This window comes from Gouania willdenowi, chromosome 13 (genome assembly GCF_900634775.1).
Source record: "Gouania willdenowi chromosome 13, fGouWil2.1, whole genome shotgun sequence".
NCBI lineage: Eukaryota > Metazoa > Chordata > Actinopteri > Blenniiformes > Gobiesocidae > Gouania > Gouania willdenowi.
Genome location: NC_041056.1, coordinates 27,358,400 through 27,384,536, shown reverse-complemented (window position 1 = coordinate 27,384,536; position 26,137 = coordinate 27,358,400). Strand labels below are relative to the sequence as shown.

The window sequence follows — 26,137 nt, the reverse complement described above, 5'->3', positions numbered from 1 at the left end:
AGCTTTTGTTTTGTTGCCATTGTTACTGTTGTTGTTGGGGGGATCGCGCATGCGTGTTAAGACAGAGTAGGGGCTATGACGTCATCGTTTGCAGAGTATGTGTATACGCCGTCTGCACGGTATCTCAGCGGGTGGCGTTCTCAGACTTTCCCACTCTGGGACCCGTTTTCAGAAATTATCATATTCTGCTTCCAAATCCATACCATATGGATGCAAGGTGTAAGCAATAAAAAAAAACACTTGACCGTTTAGACTACAGCTCGTCTCCGTGTGGACGGGACCTAACTTATGTAATGAATAAAAGTTTTTTTTCTTTGCAAAACCAATCATTCTTTAGGATCCCCACCTGATATCAAATATAGATCATTCACTCAATGTAGAGGAAATGTAACAAATAAGAAAAATGAATACAGAACAGTTCTAGTACACACGTTTTGCAATATCATTCATTTTTTTTATTATGCTCAGATTGTGTTAGTGCAAAGGCAGAAATCATTTCTGAATGTTAGGCAGGATAAGTGTAAAATAATCATTAAAAGGCACAATAGGTGCATGTAAATGTGAAATGCGAGCGCTAAAACTGCTTTTCCCAGCAATTCTTAAGAATAAAGTAAGTTACTGGGAGCCTTTTAAAACCCCAAAGCTTCTTTCTCCACACTGCAAGCCAACAGAGCATTCCCTGCTATCACAGCCTCTGCAACACACGGGTCTGAAATAAAAGGGAGAAATACAACATTAACATGCGGACAGAGGTGGAACGTAACCAATTACATTTATTTGTGTTATTGTAATTGAGAATTTTTTTTTTGTGTTTTTGAAAATGAGTACTTTTACTCGAGTACATTTTTTTTGGAAGTATTTCACTTCACTATATTTTAATTTGCATCTGTTACTGAGTAAAAATATCAGCATGAGAAAAATAATAAAGAATGATTGATTGGTTATTTGGCTTTCACAGTTAAGATTATAAGAGCCTTTCTCAATTATGGCATTGAATCTGCACATAAATAATCAACATTGCTAGTCACTAGTAGTTCATGACTAATTGATTATGCTAATATTCTCTTGGGTGATAATCATAAACGACTGATAATTAGCTGAAAAATGCCTGGTTCATTAACATTACTGCCTGATTGAATGCAAATAGGAAAACAACTTGTGGTAGTATTCTATAGTAATATGACTGGGGTATGAATTGTGCATGAATGATATACCCCAGGGCAGCTGTGGCTACAATGTAGCGTACCACCAACTGTATGACTGATGTGAATGAATAGTGGTTTCTGTAACACGCTTTGAGTCTCATTGGAAAAAGCCAGTTAAATAAAACCAGTTGATAATATATATATATATATATATATATATATATATATATATATATATTACTTTTACTACTCAAGCTACTTTTTACTTTTACTTGAGTACATTTTAAAAACTTGTAATTAAAGAGGAACCAAATCCGAAAACATGTGAAAACACATGTATTTTGACCAACTGTCAACATATTGGTCAAAGTATTTAAATTTGGCATATTTTGTTGTAAAATGTTAGAGTGATTGCCTGCTGTGAGTTGAAACCCAGCTATTACAATTGAAATTTGCTATTGGCTGAGAACAAGATTCTGGGATGTTATTGGACCACCATGTCATCGTGTCACTGTAAGCTCCGCCCCTCCTGTAAAAACTAGCACCTGTGGGCTCTACAATCTGTGGTGAGTAGGTTGAATTGAAAGAAGAGTGAATAGAGAGGTATATTGACCAACAAGTAGCTAGTTAGCATAGCACAGATTGTTCTATGGGGATTTTGTAGTATAGAATGGGCGTGTCTTAACGGCTCCTGGAGCCCCGCCCATAATCAAGGCATTTTTTGAATTTCTCTCTAGTGGCAGGTCAGCCAAAACCAGGAGGTTTAGTTACTCCTTAAGTAAATTTTCAACAAAGTAGTGGTACTTTTACTTGAGTAGAATAAAACTACTCTTTCCACCTCTACTTGCTGACTGACTGAACGCTGAATACTTTTATAGTGACTACTACCTTTCTGAGCATGAAGCCAGGACACGGCCTTCCTGGCCAGAAGACTCCATTCTTCCTCTCCATCCTTCTTCAATCCATGAAGCCAAATCAGAGCCAAAACAGTCGCCCACACTTCGTTGTTCACCTGATGAAGCACACAGGCACCGATGGTGAACAGGTGATAAAGCTAACACTTTAAACTGTCCATTGAGTCAGTTTTACATATGATGTATCATTTTAAGAACCAAGGTAACAAACAGAAATCCTTTGTATCATTACAGAGTTTTACTAAAGTTTTCCAAGTTAGGACTCAGATTTATCTTTTCCCAATTAGGAAACAACATTACTACTGCACAATCTGTTGATTAGATGAGTTTATACGTCTGTAAGTGACGACCACATGACCATTTTCCAATTGTAGTCATCAGTATGTACTATATCATTACTTCAGCCTTAAACTCAGATTGCTGTGTTTTCCATTGTTTTCAATGGATGTTTGAGCAATTTTGAGGAAAAGGTTTTGTTTTGCATGAAGAACCAGACATTTGATGTTTATGTTTAGTTAATAAAATAAAAAAAAAAGTATACATTTTTCAAGGACTGCATCCCACCTTTGCAGGCTTTGCCTTCTCCACCTCCTCGCTGGTCTTCCCCAGAGCAGCAGCCAGAGCCAAGTCCAGCAGCCAGCATCCGGATGCCTTTTGGAGAGACACCAGCTCCAGAAAAGGGTCTTTAGGCTTTTCTTGGACTGGAGAATCAATGCCTTTAGCAAAGATTGCGTCGCATTTCAGCCCCACTGAGGGTAGACAACAAAAATCACTTATTTTTCATCTTGCAAACTTGAATTAATAGAATCCATCAGTATTTCAATCATGGCTGAAGCAAATACTTTATGAGATGCTGCAAGAAGAAGGTGAGCTTAAAATTATATTTTTAAAAATTGAAGGAAAAAAAATTGCATCTTTAGTTTATACTGATGATTGATTACCCTTTACAATTGTCAGAAATCTGTCTGTCTATAGCACATTTAACACACTTTACAATGGAGTCCCTGATCCTTGGGGGGATTTTGTGAAATCAAGCTGGTAACCGGAAGGTTGCCGGTCTGAATCCTGCATTGTCTGTAGGCCATCACTGTGGGAGCAAGTCCCTTAACTCTAACTGCTTCCAGGCATATGAGATCTCGTTCTCAATGACTTATCTGGTTGAATAAAGGTAAAATAAAAATAAAATGCTTTTCTTCTTTCAAAATCATTTGTATAATTACATGGAATGTCAACTAAAAGCCTCTAAATTTACACACATCAGCGGAATTTTTACATGAAAACAAGGATAACCTGACAAAAAGATAAATAAACAAAATGTAATAATTGAGAAATATACCAAAAGGTTTTGGGTTATTCTTATGGTCAGACAAGGTAAAGAGGAGAAGGAATACTGTTAATGATTTACTCTCCTGCTGCTGTGACATATGTTTACACATATGCATGCATATGTATGAAGGCCCAAAAAACAGCATGTTTTTAGGAGCACTCTGGAAGTGACATTTCAGTGGGCTAAAACTCCAGAAAACAGGAGAATTTGGGAAAATAACCCTAAAATACTATGTTGGGGTTCTTAGAACAATTGGAGATGGGTGAAAAATAGCATAATACTGGACCTTTAAATTTTAGGGCCCGGTGCACAGCATGATCTCACGGGGAAATGTCTTGAAAATAATCATTTCAGTTTATTGATTTTCTTGCATGCCACCATAATCATAATAGTCATAATATTTTGAGCTCTATTTACATTTTGCTCTAATTGTACACATTTGGTGTATAAAAGAAGGCTGGATGTTTGAACAAATTCTGATGAACTAAGGCTGGGCCCGTGGAACGTCTCAGCGCCGAATAGCATGTCCCACGTTCCTGAGAATTCAGTGAAATGACTCGGTTCCACTGAGTAAAACAAATGAAATTATGCGACGTAAAATCGTAATCTACGTTGAATTGCCTTTGAAACAATATATCACACGACTATGTTCTGATAAATTTAGAAATTACCGGAAAAGTGGGCGTCTGTCTCCCTTCCAAAAAGGTCTCTGAGAAGCTCATGACATCCATTCATAGAATATCTATTAGAGTTGAGCCGGATACTCGGTTGAAACGAGTATCAGGTACGGATAAAGCACTTTTGCCGAGTCTGAGTATTATACGAGTAATTATCTGTGCTCGGATTGAATGAAAATCCTCATTGGATAGCGGACTATGTCTGCATTCTGTGTCAGTCAATCGGGTTTGCAGGTTTTTACTGTTAATGTTAAGGGTTTCTTCAACTTCAGGTTTGCACTTACTAAACAGGAGAGTTCTGGTTAACGTGGTTCTTGGCAGAATAAGACTCGCGTTGCATCTCTGCCAGTCGGAATTTTTTTTTTTTTTCACTTCACTGAGTGTTTGACACTTTCTTGCTTTATTTCATAAAAAAATAAAGGTAGTAGTGGTATAAATATTACAAATTAATTACGCTATACACAAATACACTCTCTCTCTCTCTCCATCCCTAAAATAACATATAGTTTAAAGCCCCACCAATTTCAAGACAACCTGACCAACTTCCGGGTTAAATCCCATCCATTTACGGGTTAAATTCCAACCACTTCTGGGTTAGGTCCCGCCCACTTCGAGTACAGATACAGATAATTCATATGTTTAACAGATGTAATGTTTCTGCTTTTAACTTTCATATGATCAACTTCAAGACTTTATTCAATTATTTTTTTTCTAAGTTTGTGTTTGATCATTTTCTTGATATTTGCCCAATGTGGTTTTTATACTGCAAATGGTTAATAAACTGAATTGAAATCAACCATAGTTGTCATTGGATTTTGGACTGTATTTAACATTTGCTCTAATTGTTTACCTTTGGTATATAAAAGAAGGGTAAAAGTAAAGAAAAAAAAAAAAAAACAAACAAACCTGGAGGAAGTTCTTGGTCTTCTTCCATTCCTTCATCATAGCATTCCATTTCTGTATTTTTGGAAGAAAGGCCTTGACAAAATATTTTCAACATATTACTGTATATATATATATATATATATACACGGTACATGAATATATATACTGTATTTTCCAGGTGATTGGGTGAATGAGCTGATATGTAAAGCGCTTTGGGACTGCTTCAGTGTGGTGATAAAGCACTGTATAAATCAAGTCCATTTACCAATTTAGGCCCCGCCCACTCCGAGTACAACTACAGATACAGATAATTCATGTGGTTGTAATGTTTCTGCTTTTAACTTTCACATGATCAACTTCAAGACTTTATTCAGTCAATTATTTTTTTTCTAAGTTTGTGTTTGCTCATAGCTTGATATTTGCCCAATGTGGTTTTTATACTGCAAATGGTTAATAAACTGAATTGAAATTAACCATAGTTGTCATTGGATTTTGGACTGTATTTAACATTTTGCTCTAATTGTTTACCTTTGGTATATAAAAGAAGAGTAAAAGTTAAAAAAAACAAACAAACCTGAAGAGAAATATTGGTGTTCGTCCAATGCTTCATCACAGCATACCACATCTGTATTTTTGGAAGAAAGGATTTGACAAAATATTCTCAACATATTATATATATATATATATATATATATACATATATGGTACATGAATATATACTGTATTTTCCAGGCTATTGAACGCACTGCTGTATTGGCTGCATTCCAAGAATTTTGCAATTTTCTAAAGAAAAATCTACGTAAAGGCCACACCGTCACATAGGACGCACCATATTGGCTGGTCAGGGTGCCCTTTAAATGACTCGGCCAATCAGAACAGGCGGTATTCTGATCAGTTTCAACTGATGGGTTTTCATCTCCAGATGAACTCACCTCCTCACTGCCCCACGTACTGTATATGAGTTCATCCACAGCTTTTTATGGTCAGTTTTTTCTGGATCTAGACTGATCTATTACAAACTGGCTGATTTTTACTGTATCCAGATTGTTACAGTGCTCTCTCTCTCTCTCTCTCTGTGTGTATTAGTTTTCCTTTTGTAAGCTTCTCTGTCAGCCTCAGAGTCCGCACCTACAATCGCTCCTGAAGAAACCTAAGGTGATGATATGACTTTATGCCATTAAAAGCTGGCCACACCCTCAACTTTAAATGAAAAAAATACTGTCCTATATGCTGGAAAATCCGGTATATATATAAATATTTCCAGTAGTGTATTATCTTCATTTGCTAGCTTCCTTCTTGTCTGTGCTGCTCTCAGGTTGGGTGTCTTAAGGGTGGCCTTAGAGTTTTTATAGAATTCGATTTTGTTGTAAATAAGAAATGTATTCTCAATTTGTTCTTGCCTGGTTACATTTAGGTTAAATAAAAATAAATATTTCAGCCATAATGCATTGAAATCTGTTCTCAGGCCTTCAACAGTGTGACCCCCGTAGCTTAAAGTGAATGGAACTGTGAATGTGGCCTTAACCAATTTTGAGATTTGATTGGATATGCCACCCTCCAGACCCTAGCCTATGGAGCAAGACCACTGGAGACCCACTGCCTGGAATTCCTCTGATTTGCAAGTGATCAACTCTGTGTTTGGAGTTACAGAGGTTTGTTGATTTGAGCTTTTTGACCAAAAAGGAGCCGGTTTGAGGCTGTTAATGTTTCCACTGTGCGTATCTCGAGTGCACCAGGTGCACGGAGGGACTTCACATGGAGACAATAGTGCACGTAGGCTTGGAATGAGTGAAGGAAAGGATTTAATGTTGGAACTGAAAGACAATGAAATCTCTGCGGCTCAAACAAAGGAGGATGGATTTTGTCGATATAATCTGTGGTGGGTGAGACGCTTTTTTTTTCCTTCCAAATATAAGTTATACTTGTAGTGCAGAGGTTTCACCCTCATTTTCAAAATTGAATGCTTGTAATTGTTACGTCATAGTGGTGACTGTTTTCCCCTTTTTGCACCGTCATTAAAGATACGTAACTGTAATGAAAATGTGTATAGCAAAAAATGTGTTTAATGTATTATCAACAAATAGCATATCACTTTATGTGATGATGTGAGAAGAAGGTGAGCTTAAAAACATATTTTTTTAAATTGAAGAAAAAAACAAATTGCATCTTGTTTAGTTGACACTGAATTCATGCAGAAAATCAAGTATATATACTCACTCATTGGAGCACTCTTACACATTGCCATCATTGGCATAAAGCCACCGCAACTCATCAAACCTGAAAATAGAAAATCACGTATATGTTTTATATAATATGGAAAGAAGTTAAAACTATAATATGTGGTGATCAAATTGCTTTTCAGTGGTACAGTTAATATAAACTCTCAAAGTGAAACAAGGTCTAGTTAGTTTGCTGTGAGTACCTCTAAAATAAAATATGACGCCCTTGATTACCCTTTCTATACGTAGCTCACCTAACACTTAACCCTTATTGCTTCCAGGTTGTCATTGCAAATGAGATCTGGTTCTCAAAGATTTATCTAGTCAAATAAAGGTAAACTAAAAATAAAATACTTTTCTTTTTTCAAAATCATTTGTATAGAAACCAAATTACAGTAGAATGTCAGCTAAAACCTCTTAATTTACACACAAGGTGAAAACAAGGATAACCTGACAAAAGTCATTGGTCTTTTTTAGACAAAAAAAAAATAATGAAACAAAATGTAATAATTGAGAAATATACCAAAAGGTTTTGGGTTGTCATTTCAGATTTCAAGCACAATTTTAAAAAGAAAGGACAGGTGTCCCTGAATAAATACCTTAAATTGAGTTCATATTTTCTCCACTTTTCTCATAATTTCAATTCAAATCATGTCTACCAGTGTTAGTTGGAACAAAAATGTACAATGCTTTAGAGGACTGACAGCTTTCACAAGTTTTATCAAAACATAAATATATTAATCAATTTTTCGGTAAATTACTTTTTTTTTTTTTTTTTTTTTTTGGCATTTTTATCATTACATTTGAATCAAAGGTAAAAGCATAAAATGTTTTATGGTTGAATAAAGGATTTCGTCCTACAGCTCAAGTAATAAGAAATCTGCCCCAATTTAAAATGAAAATAAATAGCCAGGCTTTATCAACTTGGAATAATGTTTGGATTTCCTGCTGTCCTAATCTTGAAAAGAAAACCTGTGAAACATGATTTCATAGACTCTTTCTGCTGAAAAAGAGAAAACAAGTACATACAGGGTGTCGGAATATTTCGGTGCAACATCGGTCCTTCAATGGGCTTGTTTTGGTCCTTGTTGACAGCAATGAAGGAAGTGAAAGCACTGCTCACTCCTGATTGGACACTGACATCCACCACCTTCTTCTTCACTTGTTCATGGTTTCTTTCATTGTTCTCTTGGTCCTCAATCTCAAGGGACCGAATCAGAGTCCGTGCAGCCAATCTGTGGACTGTTAATCTGTTAGGATAAACACATAAGCATCAGGTAAAAAAACAACAAACAAGGTTAAGTGAAGTGACTTTATTGGTCACAAACATTTGCCCCCTCTAGTGGTAAAAAGTTTTGATTACAGTTTTCCCAATTCTTAATATAATTTCAATAATTAGCGCTTCGAGATTACTTTTGTTGTAATTCCTGCTATATAAATAAAGTTGAATTGAATTGAATAATATACACATATTTTAAGTGCCAAAAAACACATTGACTAGAAAATGAAAAAACCCTTCACACAATACAATCAAGTAAAAAAAGTGATGACATTTGACCCTCCTGCTTCCCGTAGCAGCTCAGAGCTTTATTTATAACATGGCAAACACTGTGGGTGCTCCACAGACTCATAAGTCTGTCATTTGCAGTGATGCACTAAGAATACAAGCCGACTGGAACAGAGAATGAACAAACCCTGCGATCAGTGCGCGCTTGACTGGATACAAAGCAGTGGATTGATCGGTGCTGTTACAATCTACTCCCCCCTCGCCGACAAAATTGGCGTCCACTGGCCGCCAGGAGTGTGCATGCATTCAGCGTTCGGCGAAGATGGAGTAACGTTGTTAGAGACTTTTAATGCCATAATCTACATTTTTGGACTTTTAAATGCTTTTTAATCCTTATGTATTCTTTATATTCTATGATACCTGTTGTTTAACTTAATGATTTACAACTGACAGATAGTCTCTCCCTCGATGTTAAAGTGTGTCTCCCATATAAAAACACAGATATCCAGTGTTGTATCATATATCATGTAGAACATTATAAATAATAACACGGCTTAATTTGAGCAACTTCACGCTCTCATTCTTTAAGTTACAGGAGGGTGTTGAACATTTCAAGCTGCATTGTGGATTGCAACAGTTCATGTTATGGTTCTGCAGCAACAATTAAGCATAAAGCAGCCTTACTTTATCATGAAATTACAACATTATCAATTATGTCGCTAATCGTTTTTCGCATTATTGTATATGTTACACACATTGTGGTTGGTGCAAATCTCGAGACATTCTATAGATTTAATTTTTTTTTTTTTTTTCCCCCTTGCAAGAGTCTCAAATTCTTCTGTTTTTTTTATTGAAGAATTGAGATGGAGTTTGTTTTTGACGCACTTCAGAAAAGACCCAAGACCAAACAGCAGTTTCATTTTCTGGTCATGCCCTGCCATTCAAATCTTCTGGGGTAAAGTATCAAGAAACATATCAGGGGTTCTAGGCTTTGATATTTGTGGGGGATTTACAACTCTTTATTTTGGAATCATTCCGGATGGTATGAGCACAAATGACGCTAATCTTTTAAAGATTTTATTGGCAACAAGTAAAAAAGCCATCACAAATAAAATGAATAGCCCAACCATTGCCCTCTTTGTTAACATTGTTAAGCAGCTGCATACCTTAGAGCAAATTACTTTTTCTTTAAGACTCAAATAAATTCAAAAAGAAAAACTGTGGCAAAAGTGGCGTGTGTATTCGCCTGCTGAAATAGACAACACTGATTGTTAGGAGTGTGACAACATCTCGATACGGCGATATATCGCGATGTTTTTCCACACGATCGATTATCAATATGCTCCCGCCAAGTATCGATTTTTTATTTTTTTTTTAATTAATTTTTTTTCCAAAACCTTTTCTGTTTTTTCACTAAAATATGCAGGTACGTCTTCACATAAATTTTGTTACTGTTGTTGAAGGAACCAATATATTGTTTACTGGAATATTGCACTATAATGGTGTCACTGGTGAGAAAGACCCTATTTTTTGTTTACATAAAGCACTATTGGAGATACTTAATTGTTTACATTGGTATGTTGACACTTATTTACAGAAATGTTGCACTAAAATAGTGTCACTGTTCATAGGACACTTTTTCAATTTATTGTCTTTCAAAGATATAAAATAAAAATTGTAATTTTTCACTTAAGCTTTTTTTTCTTGTTATGTCATAGATTATCGTAGATTGATTTCTGACCAATACATCGATAATCGCAGTATCGTCATATCATGACATAATTGTTATCGTGAGCATTGTATCGCGTATCGTATCGTGAGGTACCCAGAGGTTCCCAACCCTACTGATTGTTAGGTGTGATACCCTGACTGTCATAGATATTTTTTAAGTTTTTATTTTTATCGTTCTATTTTGTTGATACGGACAATATGCTCAATACTGTTGTCATGTATAACGCTCTTTAAAAAAAAAAATGTTATGAATAAAAAATTAAAAAATAACAAAGAAAAAAAAAAAGAAACACTAGTTTCTTATCCAATATCTTCTTGACAAATGAAGACACACTTTAGGAAGTAAAAACTGTAAAAAGAAAAAGATCATATTTCAGGGTGTGATTCTTGTGACACATAGAGGAGACTAACCGAGCATCTTCAGCAGGTTTGAGACTGAAGCTCAGCTTGTTCTTGGTGCGATGACCCACCAAGCTGTACTTCACTGTGACACAACCCTCAGTTTTCTTTGAGCTCTAACAAAGCATTACAGGGTTTTTACATAAAGACCAACACATTTACAGATTTAACCATGAAGGTGCTGCTCCTACCTGCCCGCTGAGCTGGCCATACAGCAGCGACCTTTGACCCTGGAAGATTGTGACAATTGGTGGAGAGAGTTCTTTGACAGAGATTCCTTTTGGTAAATCCCATGTGACTGAAATGTCCTTCACAGCCGGCTGCAGAGAAAATCCCAGTGACTGCATCACCTGATCAAAAATACACAAAAAAAAAACACACACACATCAATTATTTATTTTGCATTTTTTGCTATCATCAAATTACTTTGAACATATCTCAACTCTTACTTTTGGTTGCATCCTGTCGACCCCCGTTATAAACTGAGCGTAGCCTCCTCCCATTTTTGCGAAACCATTGATGAGAGCAGAGCTGGCCCCCTCCCCGATCCCAAAGGAGAAACACCTAGAAGAGCCCAGCAGCCTTTAGCAAACACTACACCAGGATATACAGTATGGGGCGTCGATTGTAAAGTTGCGCATGCCAAAATTACAGCAACATTTTGCAACATTTAGCAAAAACATGTTACTTTTGACCAGATTTACAGCAATATTTGTGAAATGTGTGATATGTTTTTTTTATAAACATACGTCAATGTTAAATCTAAATGTTAAATATTAATACTAAATTTTAGATCTCAATTTTAAATCTCAATGTAAAATGTAAAACGTTAAATCTAAATGTAAAATCCATCCATTTTCAAACCCACTTGTTCCTGTTTTTTTCAGGGTTGCGGGAGTCTGCCGGTGCCTATCTGGCACTGGGCGCTAAGCAGGGGTACACCCTGAACAGGGAACCAGTCCATCACAGTAAATGTTAAAATTGAATGTTAAATCTAAATCTATATGTTATCTAAATCTAAATGTTAAATGCTAAATATATGGTGAATTTGCATATTAGCTAAATATTCAGTTTCACCCATGACATTTAGATTTAGATTTATTATTTAAGATTTAGATTTACCAATTAGAGTTAGATTCAAAATTTACAATTAACATTTTGATTTAGATATAATATTGAACATTTAGAACCAAAATTGAGATTTAACATTTAGATTCTATATTGGCATTTAGGGATGTAACAATTCACTCAACTCCCGATACGATTCGATTCACGATACTGGGTTCACGATACGATTCTCTCACTATTTATTTTACAAAATGGGACTGTAGAAAAATGATGACTGAAAAATATTCCTTTATTTTTTGGGGGAAAAAAACAATAAAAAAACAATACTGTTTTCCTTTTATTTTTCATTGTCAAAAGAATCCCTTGATAAACTATTCAAAACAATGCAATTTAACTAAAAATAAATCTTGAATGAAATAAATCAAGGAATAATACAAATGAAGAAGAAGCCTATTCATTTAAATTCTGGTTCTATAGTAAACAATGCAAAACTGCATAATAGTTCTTTTTCTTTTTAAAAGAGCAACTGAAAATGTGTTTTGTGCCTTAACAATTGGACTTGAAAAAAAAAAAAAAAACAATAATTTTACTGTATTTAGGTCAGATATTTGTTTGGACCAGCAGAGGGCGCTGGTAACCCAGTGGTCGATTGGCATGCAGATATCTTGCAGTGAAGAAGAGGTGCTATGCTAGCAGACAGCGCTAATAGAAAAACTTGACTTTTACCGATATTCACGTAATATTACAGATTTTTTTGGTGCTAAAGGGGTAAGGAATCATTTATGAACATGTTTAAAAGTAGAAGGCGGCCAGAAAGAATGTAGTAGCAGATTCCGCCCGCCGCCAACACTTCTGGATAAAAATCTGCTGGTTAAAAAAAGTACTGCGATTCAATTTTCACAGTATCGATGTGAATCGTGATACCTATGAATCGATTTTTAACTGCCTTGCGATTAATCGTTACATCCCTATTGGCATTCTATTGTTACATTTTTTATTTTTTTTTTAACGTGTGTTTGTTGCTAAATGCTCATCTTTACACTTGGCACCCCATAAGGATATAACACACATTGGGAAACTGTTTGTAAATGTGTGACTTCACCTGTGGGAGCCTGCGTTCTTCTTGACCAGGCTCAACACTTCTTTGGTGTTACTCACTTCCCCGTCAGTGAAGATGAACAGCTTAAGAAGACAAACACCATTAAACATGGCATGTTACTCAGAGAGGTGTGGCAAGGGGCACAATGACCCCCACGTTACCAAAAGGTGTGCCAAGTATAGGCCGAACGTGTTCAGTGGAAAAAAAAACATGAGGATCAATCAAAGCCTTTTCCATCAGTCATGAGAAGCCATGATCCTACGTGTGTACTGTGTAAAGACTCAAGGCTGATGGGAAAAAAAAACAATCTATCTTAGGGTCAACATGTCATCAGCTGTGGAAACAAGTTTTAACTATAGCAACAGGAGTGATGAAACCATGAATGCTGTCAATTTGCTTAAGGTGGGGGACAGTGACACACAGTCAGGGAATGTTTGAATTATGTTCTGATGGCTTTTCTATACTGCTGGGTGTTAACATACTCATTGTTGTGTAGCCTGTACCATAAAACCATGTCGGAGGTTTGAAACCAAGGGTTTGCCCTTTAGTTATTTCTTATTGGAAAAAAAGACCAACAAGAGATTGGGTGGCAGGTGGGACGGACGTTGTTAGATTAAATGAAAAATAAAGAAATAAGAAAGAAGGTATGAAATGTCTCCTCAGAGACCAATAAAGCATAACCTGCTGACATCGCATTATAAATCCATCCTGGTCCGCTTAAAAATTTCCTTTTGAGAGTTCACCCATTTCGCTCAGTTTAGCCTTTTCCATTTTGTTTCCGTTTTATCGGTTTACCCTGATCAGATGCCGTTGCTGGCTTTTATACTTCCTGAAATTGTGCCAAACTTGCTGAATAAGATTAACTGATTAACTATTAAATTCCTGTTTCTCCACTATATTAGTGCAGAACACACACTCTAAAATGTCCTCCAATAAATAAAATTGTACTAAAATCATAGAAGGTTTGACATCTGTCCGTTTGCTAAATGCGTGATATTTTCTCAAAACATGTCGGTGAAGGTTTAGTCTAGTGGTTCCTAACATATTTTGGATTGTGATCCCATTTTGATATAAAAATGATTCTGGCAACCCAAGTCACTCTGGTAATACTCAACCGCCCCATAATACGTTGCGAGCAGAACATAAAATCATGCTGGGACTGGCTTCAAGCTATAAGTCAAACATCCCCTTTTCAAAACAAAAGCATCTCTTCTTGTCTTCCATTAGTTTGAAATGCTTTCGTAAATAGGGCTCTTGTTTTGAAGTTAACCAGACGTTTTTGTCAGTAGCACAATGGCGGGTCTCCAAAGTGTCGGCAGGAACGTTTCCGTGAATTTTATGGATCAAATGACCACATGCTGATTTTCTACTTGGTCACTTTCAGAACTTTCAAAGGTGAAGAATCAACATATTTATCCTCAATGTGCTTCAGGTTTTTGTCGTTGTCGGTTCAAAATGCATCTTAGGAAACTTAGAAGTATACTTCAATGGGATCGTTCATCATCCTAATGATCTTAACCATACTTATTAACTCAATGAGTTTTGTAGTGCATGCATAGTACAGAATTAGAATCAGAATCAACTTTAATGGCCATGTAATGTATGTATTGTATGTTATATAATAGTTATTAGTTTTTGTCACATTTTAGTCATTTCAAAATGTGATAGTTTTGGTCCAGTTTTGTGTGCAGGTACGGGCGAGTGGACAAGCGAGAGACAGAGAGAGAGAGAGCGGTAGAGCCGAGTGAGTGTGAATGCAACAGGAGACAAGTTGCAATCACAATTTTTATTTAATTTTATAGAGATGCCTTTGTGGAAAATAAAATAATTTCCAACAGTGCATGATTTCATCTCTTCCTTTTTAAGTTTCCACATGAGATGTTCACGATATTCATGGGAACCGTGGCAAGATTTATTATCAACAATAAACTTGGAGGGTGAAAGTAACTAGTAATTTTTACTCTGAGTTCTATTTAATTGAGCTACTTTTTACTACCTTGGGTATTTTATGTATGACTTACTTGTACTTGTACTTGAATACCATTTCAATCAAGTAACAGTACTTCTACTTGAGTAGTATATATCAGTACTCTTTACACCTCTAGGTGTGACCAAACAGGCATTACTGATGTTTTTTTAGCTTTTGACAGACGATTTCACTCACAATAGGAAGAAATGTCATGCATTTTGAACATCTGACAAACCAAACATTAACATTTTCGTCCAGTCTCGTCATGTCAACAAAAACTTACCCAAGTGTTGTAGTGTTTTAGTCATAAAAAAGCCATGTTTAGCTAGTCACTGTCTTGTTACAGTCATGAAAATAAAATTGTGACAATGAAAAAAATTCATTGACTTTGTTGGCAAAAACAACACTGGTTCCAATGACATTTTTTTCCTACTAGAATTAGTTTTTCATGATAGACTTTTTTGGTTCTTCTTTCCAGACATTAAGTGTAGGAGTAGATGTTGTTCTTTACCTTTCGCTTCTGAGGAAGACGAGAGACATCGCCGAAACTGTCAAGAAAAAAGGACAACATCTACCCCTACACTTAATGTCTGGAAAAAAGAACCAAAAAAACATCTACAGTAGTAAGAACACACGATGAAAGTTTTTCAGCTAGTTTTCCATGATGTTTGTTTTACTGTGTTACAAATACAGAACAGCCAGGATTAGTGAGAAGTTTTTATAGTGCATTTAATCTTAAATAGATTTATATTTGAGAAAGTGTAAGTATATAATACAGTTGATATTGTGTGTCATATTGCTATTTCCATTTCAAGGGGTGAATATTTTGCATGAGAATTGACATTTCCGTCTCGTTGCTCACCCGTTTATGGTGCGTTTAAATGCGTTACAAAACAAGCATGTGAGGTTATATTCATTGTCATGTTGCAAGTTCAGCTTGATCTTGTTAAAAAAAATAAATAAATAAACATAAGAAAATAAATAACAACAAAAATGCCATTTACGGTCAGGAAGTAATCCACAATCACGGGAAATGGAACCCCCATTACCTTGGTGCGTTAGAAGTGAATTAAGAGATGTTCTTCTCTTCTACTAATTAAGTTGATGGCACAAATATTCTTTGAATGACTAAATGTACGTGTAATGGTTAAAAGTATCAAGGGAAATTTCAGTTGGTTCTGTAAATATAAACCTGAGGAAACACGTGGGGGCGTTTTACCTGTCTGGGCTGATTTGGAATGCATCTCTGCTTGTAAATGTGTTTAAGGGATGGTAAGATCTCAGTTCCTCCAAGATCAGCGTCCATCTTTTTAATTTTGTTCTGCGCCTCCTCCATGGTCTTCTCATTGTACTCCACACTCTTGCTACAATTGAAAACACACAGGTATATATAATGTAAAAATAAATTCTACAAATTACTATATTTGCTTCAAGACTGCATCTGTATTTACAATTGTATGTTTTTTCAGGCTAACTTTAGAACAATGCCTTGAACAAGACATTTACATAAACAAACTGACACTGAATATTTAAATAGAGAAGTGCTGCAGAGTAACCAAACAAACAACTCACGGGAAAATGTGTTCGTAACTGTCTCCAAAGCTGTAAATGTTGAAATAGCAGCCCATTGGTAAGCTCTTCAACAGAAGCAGCAGAGTATCCTTAAAGTAATATAAAAACACCAGTTAGTAGTGAAATGAAACAGTCAAAGTAAAAAGCTAACGCAGGATAAATACCCTGGCACTGCTAATGCGGGTTTCTTCATGTCGTTGCGAACTAATAGGGCAAGCCATACTTCCAGATCGATCCATTAGGAACACAAACTCTCCACAAGAATCAATGGAAGACATCACGGACTGTGGGAACTCTGGATACAGGCTCACCATGACCACTGGATCACCCATCAGCGTGCCTGACACGAAGAAAAATATTATTAGGTATTATTCTAAATGAAATACTTTCTTCCTTTTAAAATAAATTCCACTCACCAGGCTCAGCCGTGGCCTGTCCTGCTTCCACCACAGCAGTGGGCTGATGAGCATCTTTGTAGTAAATCAGAAGTTCCACATCTCTGTCGAACTTGTGTCCTGCAGCCAACTTTACCTAAAGTTTTTAAAACACCACACAAGTAGTTTTTGAAAGCTATTATTAATTTGCAGAGAGGCACACTCGGCGCTTCAGTTGTACACGTACCGTAGCCTGGGTCTGCTCTGGGTTGAGGTACTGCAGTGGTTCCAGGGAACAGGTGGACTCCACTTTAGAGACTGGACGAGGAGAGGACAGTCGTGCAGAGAAAGACAGACTGTAGGGGATCAGACTGGAAGTAACAGACGTCACCGTCACACTTGGAGCTTCACTGTCTGTGAACAAAGAGAAGAAATCTGATTTTATAGGAATATCAGCACAACACTATGGTCTTTTTTCAACACTATGGTCTTTTATTCAATGTGTTTAAAGGTCCAGATCTTAAAGGTCCAGTATTATGCTATTTTTCACCCATCTCCATTTGCTCTAAGAACACCAACAACATAGTATTTGAGGTTTATTTCCCTAAACTCGCCTGTTTTCCAGAGTTTTATCCCTCTGAAATGTCAGTTTCAGAACGCTTCTAAAACAGGCTGTTTTGGGACCTTCATGCATGGTTAGGCGTGTCTGTAGAGGTTGAGTCCACACCACAAATGATTACCATAGTCTTTTTCTATCCACACCTTGTTGTTATTATTTTCAGCAAAAAAACTGCACATTACAGTAATACACATGGCCATTGTGAGTCTGACTTCAGGGTGTGTGTGTGCGGCAGCAGCAATAGATCATTAACAGTCACTTCCTTCTCCTCCTCACCACATAAATAATCCATTTAAGATGATAGTTATGTTTGCTATGTTTGTTTTACCTTTGAGGTAGTTTGAGAGGGAGGAGCTCACATTCTTATAGGGTAGGAGGAGCAAGGATTGTCAGGAGGATGCGTTTCCCCCTTAATGAGTCATACAGACTTTTTATAAAATGTGGAATAACAGGAAAGGGAGGAAACAAAACTTTTTCAACTATGACCCTCTGAATGAGGCTAAAGGAATGTATATCACTGTAGCAAAACCACAATAAAGTGAATGTTTCATACTACTGCCCCTTTAAACCAGAAATTGTACAAAAAAATCTAAAATTATCTCAAGGCATGTGAAATATGTTATTTCTTCCTGCAAAACCATATATTCTTGTATTGCACTTTCTGAACTAAGCATTGCTTTGTGAACGTGTTGGGTAGTGTTCTCACCCCGTGGTGTGTATCGAGGGTTGAGCACAGCAGGAAGGCAGAACCTCAGCCCCTCGTCAGCCTGCACAGCCAGCTCAGTGACATACTCCAGCCTGATGGAGGCGCTCTCTCCTGGAGGCAGGCTGCCCACACTCAGAGAGAAAATGTCTGGACTCTGCTCGCTCTCCTCCAATAGGAAGGCCTGCTGACCCGAGCTCAGAGCGTCATCGTAGTCTTGACGAGCCTGCAGAAGAACCTCCTTTACTGTGTTTGTTGATGATTGTGTCTGTAGTGTCTGTAGTGATCAGCTCACCTCCTGTTTCTCTTTCACCTCAGCAACAATCTGAGTTTGTCCAATCGTAGCACTGAAATGACAAACAGCTGCTTCTCCAGGCAGAGGGAAGACAAAGACTGCCTCGATGGGTTTGTCCTCCTTGTTCTCATAGTTCAGAGTGGAAACCACAGTGGCCACGTGGTCCTTCACCTCCAGCTCCACCTCAATGCTCTTCAGAGGAACTGATGATAAACAAACACCAACAAATCAACCCCTTTTCTTTGTATGACCTTACCAAAATATCACAATGCCTGATAAATACAAGTACCTTAAAGCTGCAGTATGCACATTTTTTTGGCGTCATTTAGTCAAAAATCCATAATCATCTTTGAGATTGGATTTAAGATTTCAGCCAATCAGTGCTCCATATTTTGGGTGTCACTATTGGTTGCTCGATTGCAGTCAATGCGCGTTCACGTACCATTAGGGATGTAACGATTCACTCAACTCCCGATACAATTCGATTCACGATACTGGATTCACGATACGATTCTCTCACAATTTATTTTACAAAATGGGACTGTAGACAAATGATATAATATAAAATTTATAAATAAAACTTTATTTTTTTAGAAAATAGAAAATACTGTACTATTTTCCTTTTTTTCATTGTCAAAAGAATCCCTTGATAAACTATTCAAAACAATGCAATTTAACAAAAAAATTTTTTGAATGAAATAAATAAATAATTAAGGAATAATACAAATGAATTAGAAGCCTATCAATTTAATTTCTGGTTCTATAATAAACAATGCAAAACTGCATAATAGTTATTTTTCTTTTTAAAAGTGCAACTAAAAATGTTTTAACAATTGGACTTTTTTTAAAAAAACAGTCATTGCGCTTTACATCAGATATTTGTTTGGACCAGCAGAGGGTGCTGGTAACCCAACGGTCAGTTGGAATGCAGATATTCTAGCAGTGAAGAAGAGATGCTATGCTAGCAGACAGAGCTAATAAAAAAACGTGACTTTTACAGATATTCACGTAATATTACAGATATTCTTTCGGCGCTAAAGGGGTCAGGAATCATTTATGAACATGTTTAAGAGTAGAAGGCGGCCAGAAAGAGAGTAGTAGGAGATTCCGCCCGCCGCCTCCGCTTCTGGACAAGAGAAGGATAAATAGAGAGAGCCCTCTGCTGTTTAAAAAAAGTACTGCGATTCAATTTTCAGAGTATCGATATGAACCGTGATACCTATGAATCGATTTTTAACTGCCTTACGATTAATCGTTAAATCCCTACGTACCATTGATAGTAAAAATGTAATGGTGGACGTTCCAGCAGAAGTCTCCATCGCAGCGTTAGACAGCGGTTACACGACAAAGCAAGCGGAAACAGGTAGACCCACGTGGAGAAGCAACAGTCTAAAGGCGAAAATGTGTTCGGCGAAATGGAGTCCGCGGAGTTCCTTCTGACGCAGTATGTGGATCAGACTGCCCATGTACTGAGTCAGCGAGAGAGTGCTGGGATCAGGAGGCAAAGGAGCGGCTGTGAGCCTCTTATTGTCCTCACAGCAGAGAGTGATATGTGCTTTCATGTCTCTAAAACTTCAGAAAACTCTTCAATAACACAAAATAAAGTCAATACATTTTTCACTAGTCTCCATTTAGAAAAAAAGTGGATAAGAGCTCCAGGGTTGTGCGCGTTCACGAGGATAAGGGACAATAGGTTTCAAAACAGGGAGGGGTGCCTGGTTGTTTCTATACGAGACTTACGATTCTACATACTGCAGCTATAAAGGGTACCTGTAGTGAAAATGTATTTAGCAAAAAAGTATTTCATGTTTTACCAATAAATAAAATATGTGCACATTTTTATATAAAATTAAATGGACTTTTTAGAATGATTTTATACCTTCGGGCATAAACTATGGAGAGTCGCCATTTTTGGACAGGATATGACGCACTTTCGTTGATTTGTTAGCTGTTGCTAGGTAACAGTGCTCCGTTGGTCTACAGTTTCTGAACAATAGCGGTGTGTAAAGCTAATAGTTGCTATAGCAACAAGAGAAAAATAATGAAGTCTCTCAGGAGAACCTACCTGTTCGTGTACCCCCAGCCTGTGAGCCAAATAGCAAATTAATAGGTGACATGTAGGAGGTAGCAGCGCACCTTTGAATGAGAGATCATCCATGCTCAGCAGAGCTCAGAGGAAGAGGAGGAAAGGCGTTTATGAGACAGAAAATGGCGCTACAGAGTTGACATTACCAGCAGCGCACAACAGCGCACACTCGACCAGAGCATGTGTGGAACTCATGAATATTGTATGGATGGTGAGATAAAACAATAAAAAAACAGGGAACACAGTGACACTCTGCATGTCGAGGAGGAAGAGGAAGTTGCGTGTGTGTAGACTGACGGGAGAGAAAGATGGAGGAAGGCCAAAATATAGTAAGAAATCAATTCAACTCTGACTCAGATAGATGAATAATAAAAGTTTTGCCATCAAAAGCCTGGTCTCAGTGTTTTTTTTTTTTTTTGTGTTATATAAGGAAACAATGTTCAGATATTAGAGCTGTTACTAAAGCAAAAAAAATAGCTTTAAGTAACTGACAGGGTTTTTTTACGAAAAGGCTTTTTTCTCAGCTTTTTGCTCTGAAACTGAAGATTTGTGTAAAACTTGCTCTATTAAACAGCTGATTACAAAAGAACAAAACAAACTAGAAACAAATGCATTTTTTTTATGAAAGTAGAGGCTTCAATCTTTCCGAATCTGGTGCCAGATTTCAGATAGTCATATAACAAAATATTCTGTGGATCTTTAAAATCAGTCAAAATGCTTGAAAATCTGATAATGGCTGGCACTGAAAGTTAACAAACAACCTGAATGCTGCACTTATCACTGAAGGAGTGGATACACACACCTGCTTAGCGCTGAGAGCCAACAGAAAAACTACACTTCCCACAATGCAAACAGACCCGTAACGCCTCTACCTCCCATAATGCACTATTTATTTAAAGCGACAGGCTGGGCCAATCAACGGAAGTGCGTCATGTCCTGTCCAAAATTGCGACTCTTGATAGTTTATGCCCGAAGGTATAAAATCATCCTAAAAGTCCTTTAATTTTTTTTTTCATTTAATGAAAAAGATGCACATATTTTGTTAATTGGTAATTAGGAATGTAACGATTAATCGTAAGGCAGTTAAAAATCAATTCATAGGTATAACGATTTACATCAATGCTGTGAAAATTGAATCGCAGTACTTTTTTTAACCTTTTTTTACCCACAAGTGTTGGAGGCGAGCAAAATCTGCTAATACTTTCTTTCTGGCCATCTTCTACTCTTAAACATATTCATAAATGATTCCTTACCCCTTTAGCACAAAAATAATATCTGTAATATCTCTTTTTCTATTAGCTCTGTCTGCTAGCATAGCATCTCTTCTTCACTGCAAAATATCTGCATGCCAACCGACCACTGGGTTACCAGCACCCTCTGCTGGTTTAAACAAATATCTGACCTAAATACAGTAAAATGACTGTTTTTTTTTTTGGTTTTTTTTAAGTCCAATTGTTAAGGCACAAAACACATTTTCAGTTGCACTTTTAAAAAGAAAAAGAACTATTATGCAGTTTTGTATTGTTTACTATAGAACCAGAATTTAAATTAATAGGCTTCTTCTTCATTTGTATTATTCCTTTATTTATTTCATTCAAGATTTATTTTTAGTTAAATTGCATTGTTTTGAATAGTTTATCAAGGGATTCTTTTGACAATGAAAAATAGTATAGTATTTTCCCAAAAAAAATAAAGGAATACAAAGTCTCTGGTCTTTGGAGAGAGCAGACGTGTTTTTCATTCGCTCCGATAACACGACCTTGGCTACAGCTGGCTACAGCTGAACAGCCTGAAGAACTGGGCCCAAGACTGAAGGAAAATGGTGAAAAAACCGCAGGGAGGCCCTTCAGAACCCAATTCGGGTTTGGAAGAGGTCAAGGAGATGATATGCGATAAGTCGTTGGAAAAGATGCTGGAAAACTCACTGGAAAGACTACAAAGCGAAGCAAAGGTACTGAAAGAAAAGAATGAAAGAAATGCTGAAGAGATAAAATTGTTGAACGCCAGGGTTGAACAGCTGGAACAAAAGGAAAGAGAGAAAGATGTCATCATCACAGGCCTAAAGATAAAACCCAGGAGTTACGTGAGTGACGAAGAAACAAAATCGATTGAACAACAGGTAATTGACTACCTGGAGTCGAAGGACATTGTCCTGAACCCTGACAACATCAACTACTGCCATCTCCTGCCAAAGAAAAATGATAACAGAGCTGTAAAAATAACCTTCACGAATATGAAATTTAAAGGACAACTACTGAAGCAAGGAAATAAACTTAAGGGAACGAAGGTGTACATCAATGAAAACCTGACGAAACAAAATGCAAGCATTGCATGGAAGGCACGCCAAATAAAAAAAGGAGGAAAAATTGTGAAGACTTGGACAAGGAACTGCAGGATTTACATCACACCACTGGGAGAAGAAGACGGAAAACCAATCCTCGTCAAAACGATGGAAGACCTGGGAAAATACGAAGGATCCACCTAAACAACAACATTACTTGCTTATGAACTAAGATATAATACAATGAAATTACTACCTTGCTTATGAACTAAGATATAATACTGTTTATACAAGTTAAATCTAACAGTGGAAAATGCAACACTGCCAATAGAACTAACAGCTGGTTAACCTTCATGTAGAGACAAAACAAGCTGCAAACTTGTGTGTCCAAAAGAGACATTCCCGAGTGGTGACATTATGGATGAAAAGGGAAAAAAAAAAAAAAAAAACTTCCAAACACCTTCGAAAGAGGAACTATTCTTGAACTGGAGGAATGCTAACAACGTCTGGCAGGGAACAAGGCCAACATGAACAACGATAGAGAGGAAGAGGAATAAAAACAAGACAACACTGACTACAGATGAGAATACACAAGAAAGGACTGTTCAACAACTCAAGAATGTTTGACCAGAGAGACATGTAAACCCATGTAAATTTGCGATGGTAAAACAGGGGACGGGACCCAGATAAGCAAACTGCTTCTCTCGTCTCCTTTTTCGGCATGTAAAAAAAATGTAAAAAAAAAATAAAAATAAAAAAAAAAATAAAAAGTGAATGTAACCATGTCGGAAATAAACTGAATAAATAAATAAATAAATAAATAAAAATATTTTTCAGTCATTTATATACAGTCCCATTTTGTAAAATAAATCGTGAGAGAATCGTATCGTGAAACCAGTATCATGAATCGAATCGTATCGAGAGTTGAGTGAATCGTTACATCCCTATTGGTAATACATTAAACACATTTTTTGTTATACACATTTTCACCACAAGTACCTTTTAATGTAACTCCAGAGTATTATTGAAACGTACATATAATAAAGTCTCTGCATATGAAGATGTTTAAATGACGTGTAAAGCAGGAGGAGAGGGTGTGTTTGTTTTCTAACAGCACACACCTGGATTCTTCTGAGGAGTTATCAAACCACAGCAATTCATCATCGCGTTTGGACACCAGAGACGATCAGTTAGTTTCTGTTGCAATGAGCACAGATGACACAGGCAGACAAATTCTGTTCCCTGCATGGAATACAACAAGCATGGTCAACTAATCAATGTGATTTTAATCACAAAACATTGTAAGCAAAAACATTTTATCATCATGAAGTGTTTGGCAGGACAAAAAAATATTTTTACACCTAAATTTTGAAACATTATTTAACAGAAACTAAAGTAACACTTGGTGTTTCAGCCATAGTTAAACATATTACAAAAAACTTTGGGAGATAATTTAAAAGATTTAAACATAATAATTTGTAATAATTAGGCAAATATAATATGAAAATGGTTTAACAGAATCAAAGGTAACAGAAAATATGTAATTAATCCACAAAAAAAGTGGACACATTATATAAAACAGTGTAGTTAAAGGTTGCCAAACCATTAAGAACCACAATAAAATGCAACACTCGAGTTGCAAGTAAGGCTGAACGATTAACCGTCACGATAAACGATTACGGATATTAATGCTGCTCTCATACATATATGAATAATTAAAAAAGTAGCAGAATAATCCATGTCAGTACAATTTATACAGTACATACCTTTTAATTGTATTTTACTCGTTATTTTAGATTACATTTTTATTTTTGACGTACATTGTATTTTAATTAGTTTTTTTTTTATTATTAGTATATATTTTGTTTCCTCACAGTACAACTTATATCTACCTTTTAATTGTATCTTATTTTATTTTTGACATGCATTTTTGTTCGTAAATCGAATCGCAATCTGTCAGAAAAATCGCATTTTCGTATTTTTTTTACTTTTTTTTGTCAAAATCGTGCAGCCCGAGTTGCAAGGGAACAAATTCAAGTCCAAACCATAAATAAATTTTATTTATGGTTTCTAATCATGAATAGAAAAAGAGACAGAAGGAGAATAAAAAGAGAGAGTAGAAAAAAGGAGAAATTGTTGGCTTTGAATATAGACAGAGAGAGAACAAAGAAACATAGAGAAAGTTTCTGCTCAAACCCCTCCCCCAAACACACACACACACACACACACACACTCAACAACACGCAGGGTTTACAGTAAAAAGAATATTATTCACATGAATGTATGACTCATGTTTTAAACTAGTACTGGGAAACTGATTATTTAATGGAGGAGGATAAACAGTTCCGTTCCAGAAGTTCATAACTAAATACATGCAGCCTGTGTTATCAAAGTCATGTATTTTATTGATAAGTAATAAACAAGGGCACATTATTATTATTATTATTATTATTATTATTATTATTATTATATTCATTCAATTATTCTGTTCCAAGCACAGGATAACAGTAGGTGTTTTAATGAGTTAAGTACGTTTTACACATTTATAAATAATCAGAGGTGAAAGTAATGGATACCAAGTACACAAGTTAAAATGATCATCAGACATTGTATAATCCATATATTCTTAGTCGTGTCATTTCTGATCAAAGCCACTTTCTATAGTTCAGGTTGATGTTTCTACCTATTATGTTGTTACACATGGAATATTTGGCATGTTTTAGAGTTCATAAAGTAGGATATACTTATTTATGTATTTAATTTAATTGAACTAATTGGTGTTATTTTATCTATTTTATTTATTTATTTATAAATGTACATTTGGACAAACCTTTTATTTTATACAGATGCCTTTGTGCCTTTAAGTTTACACATGAGATGTTTACTCTATGCAAGGGAACCGTGGCAATTACTATTAAATTGAGCTACTTTTTACTTGTAATTGAGTCATTTATTTATGACTTACTTGTACTTGTGTGTTGTGTTGTGTACAATGTTAATTAAGTAGTAGATTTAAAGTAATAGAAAATATCGGTACTATTTTCGCCTCTGTAAATCATGACAATCGACAAAAAGAAGTAAAAGCTAACGTGAATTAGGCCTCATTTAAACATTTCAGACCAAACAGCGTTTATTAATCTTAATCGTAGTTATCAAAAATGAATTGAGAGGATCTTACCAAGGAGAAGTAACCTAAAATAATAGAAGAGACGCAGGCTGCTCCACAGCTGCTCCACAGCTGTTCTGATGCGTTCTTCCTTCTTCTGG

General features: G+C 36.2%; 1 protein-coding gene across 2 annotated transcripts; it reads right to left on the bottom strand.

The window, feature by feature from the left end:
- Positions 1-432: 432 nt before the first annotated feature.
- On the bottom strand, positions 433-26,137 carry LOC114474664 (von Willebrand factor A domain-containing protein 5A-like). 2 transcript variants are annotated; one of them, XM_028465096.1, is made up of 20 exons: positions 26,049-26,137; positions 23,992-24,112; positions 18,504-18,706; positions 18,212-18,434; positions 17,134-17,300; positions 16,929-17,043; positions 16,677-16,852; positions 16,513-16,601; positions 16,160-16,304; positions 12,975-13,054; positions 11,254-11,368; positions 10,996-11,154; positions 10,817-10,920; positions 8,197-8,417; positions 7,166-7,225; positions 5,523-5,573; positions 4,970-5,041; positions 2,624-2,808; positions 2,034-2,157; positions 433-709 (listed from the first exon to the last, which is right to left on the bottom strand). In XM_028465096.1, exons 2-20 carry the CDS (start codon positions 24,032-24,034, stop codon positions 630-632), a joined length of 2,412 nt encoding a protein of 803 aa, XP_028320897.1. In that variant the 5' UTR covers positions 24,035-24,112; positions 26,049-26,137; the 3' UTR covers positions 433-629. The 2 variants fall into 2 exon arrangements, with proteins under 2 accessions (XP_028320897.1, XP_028320898.1); XM_028465097.1 differs by having other exon boundaries at positions 4,970-5,020.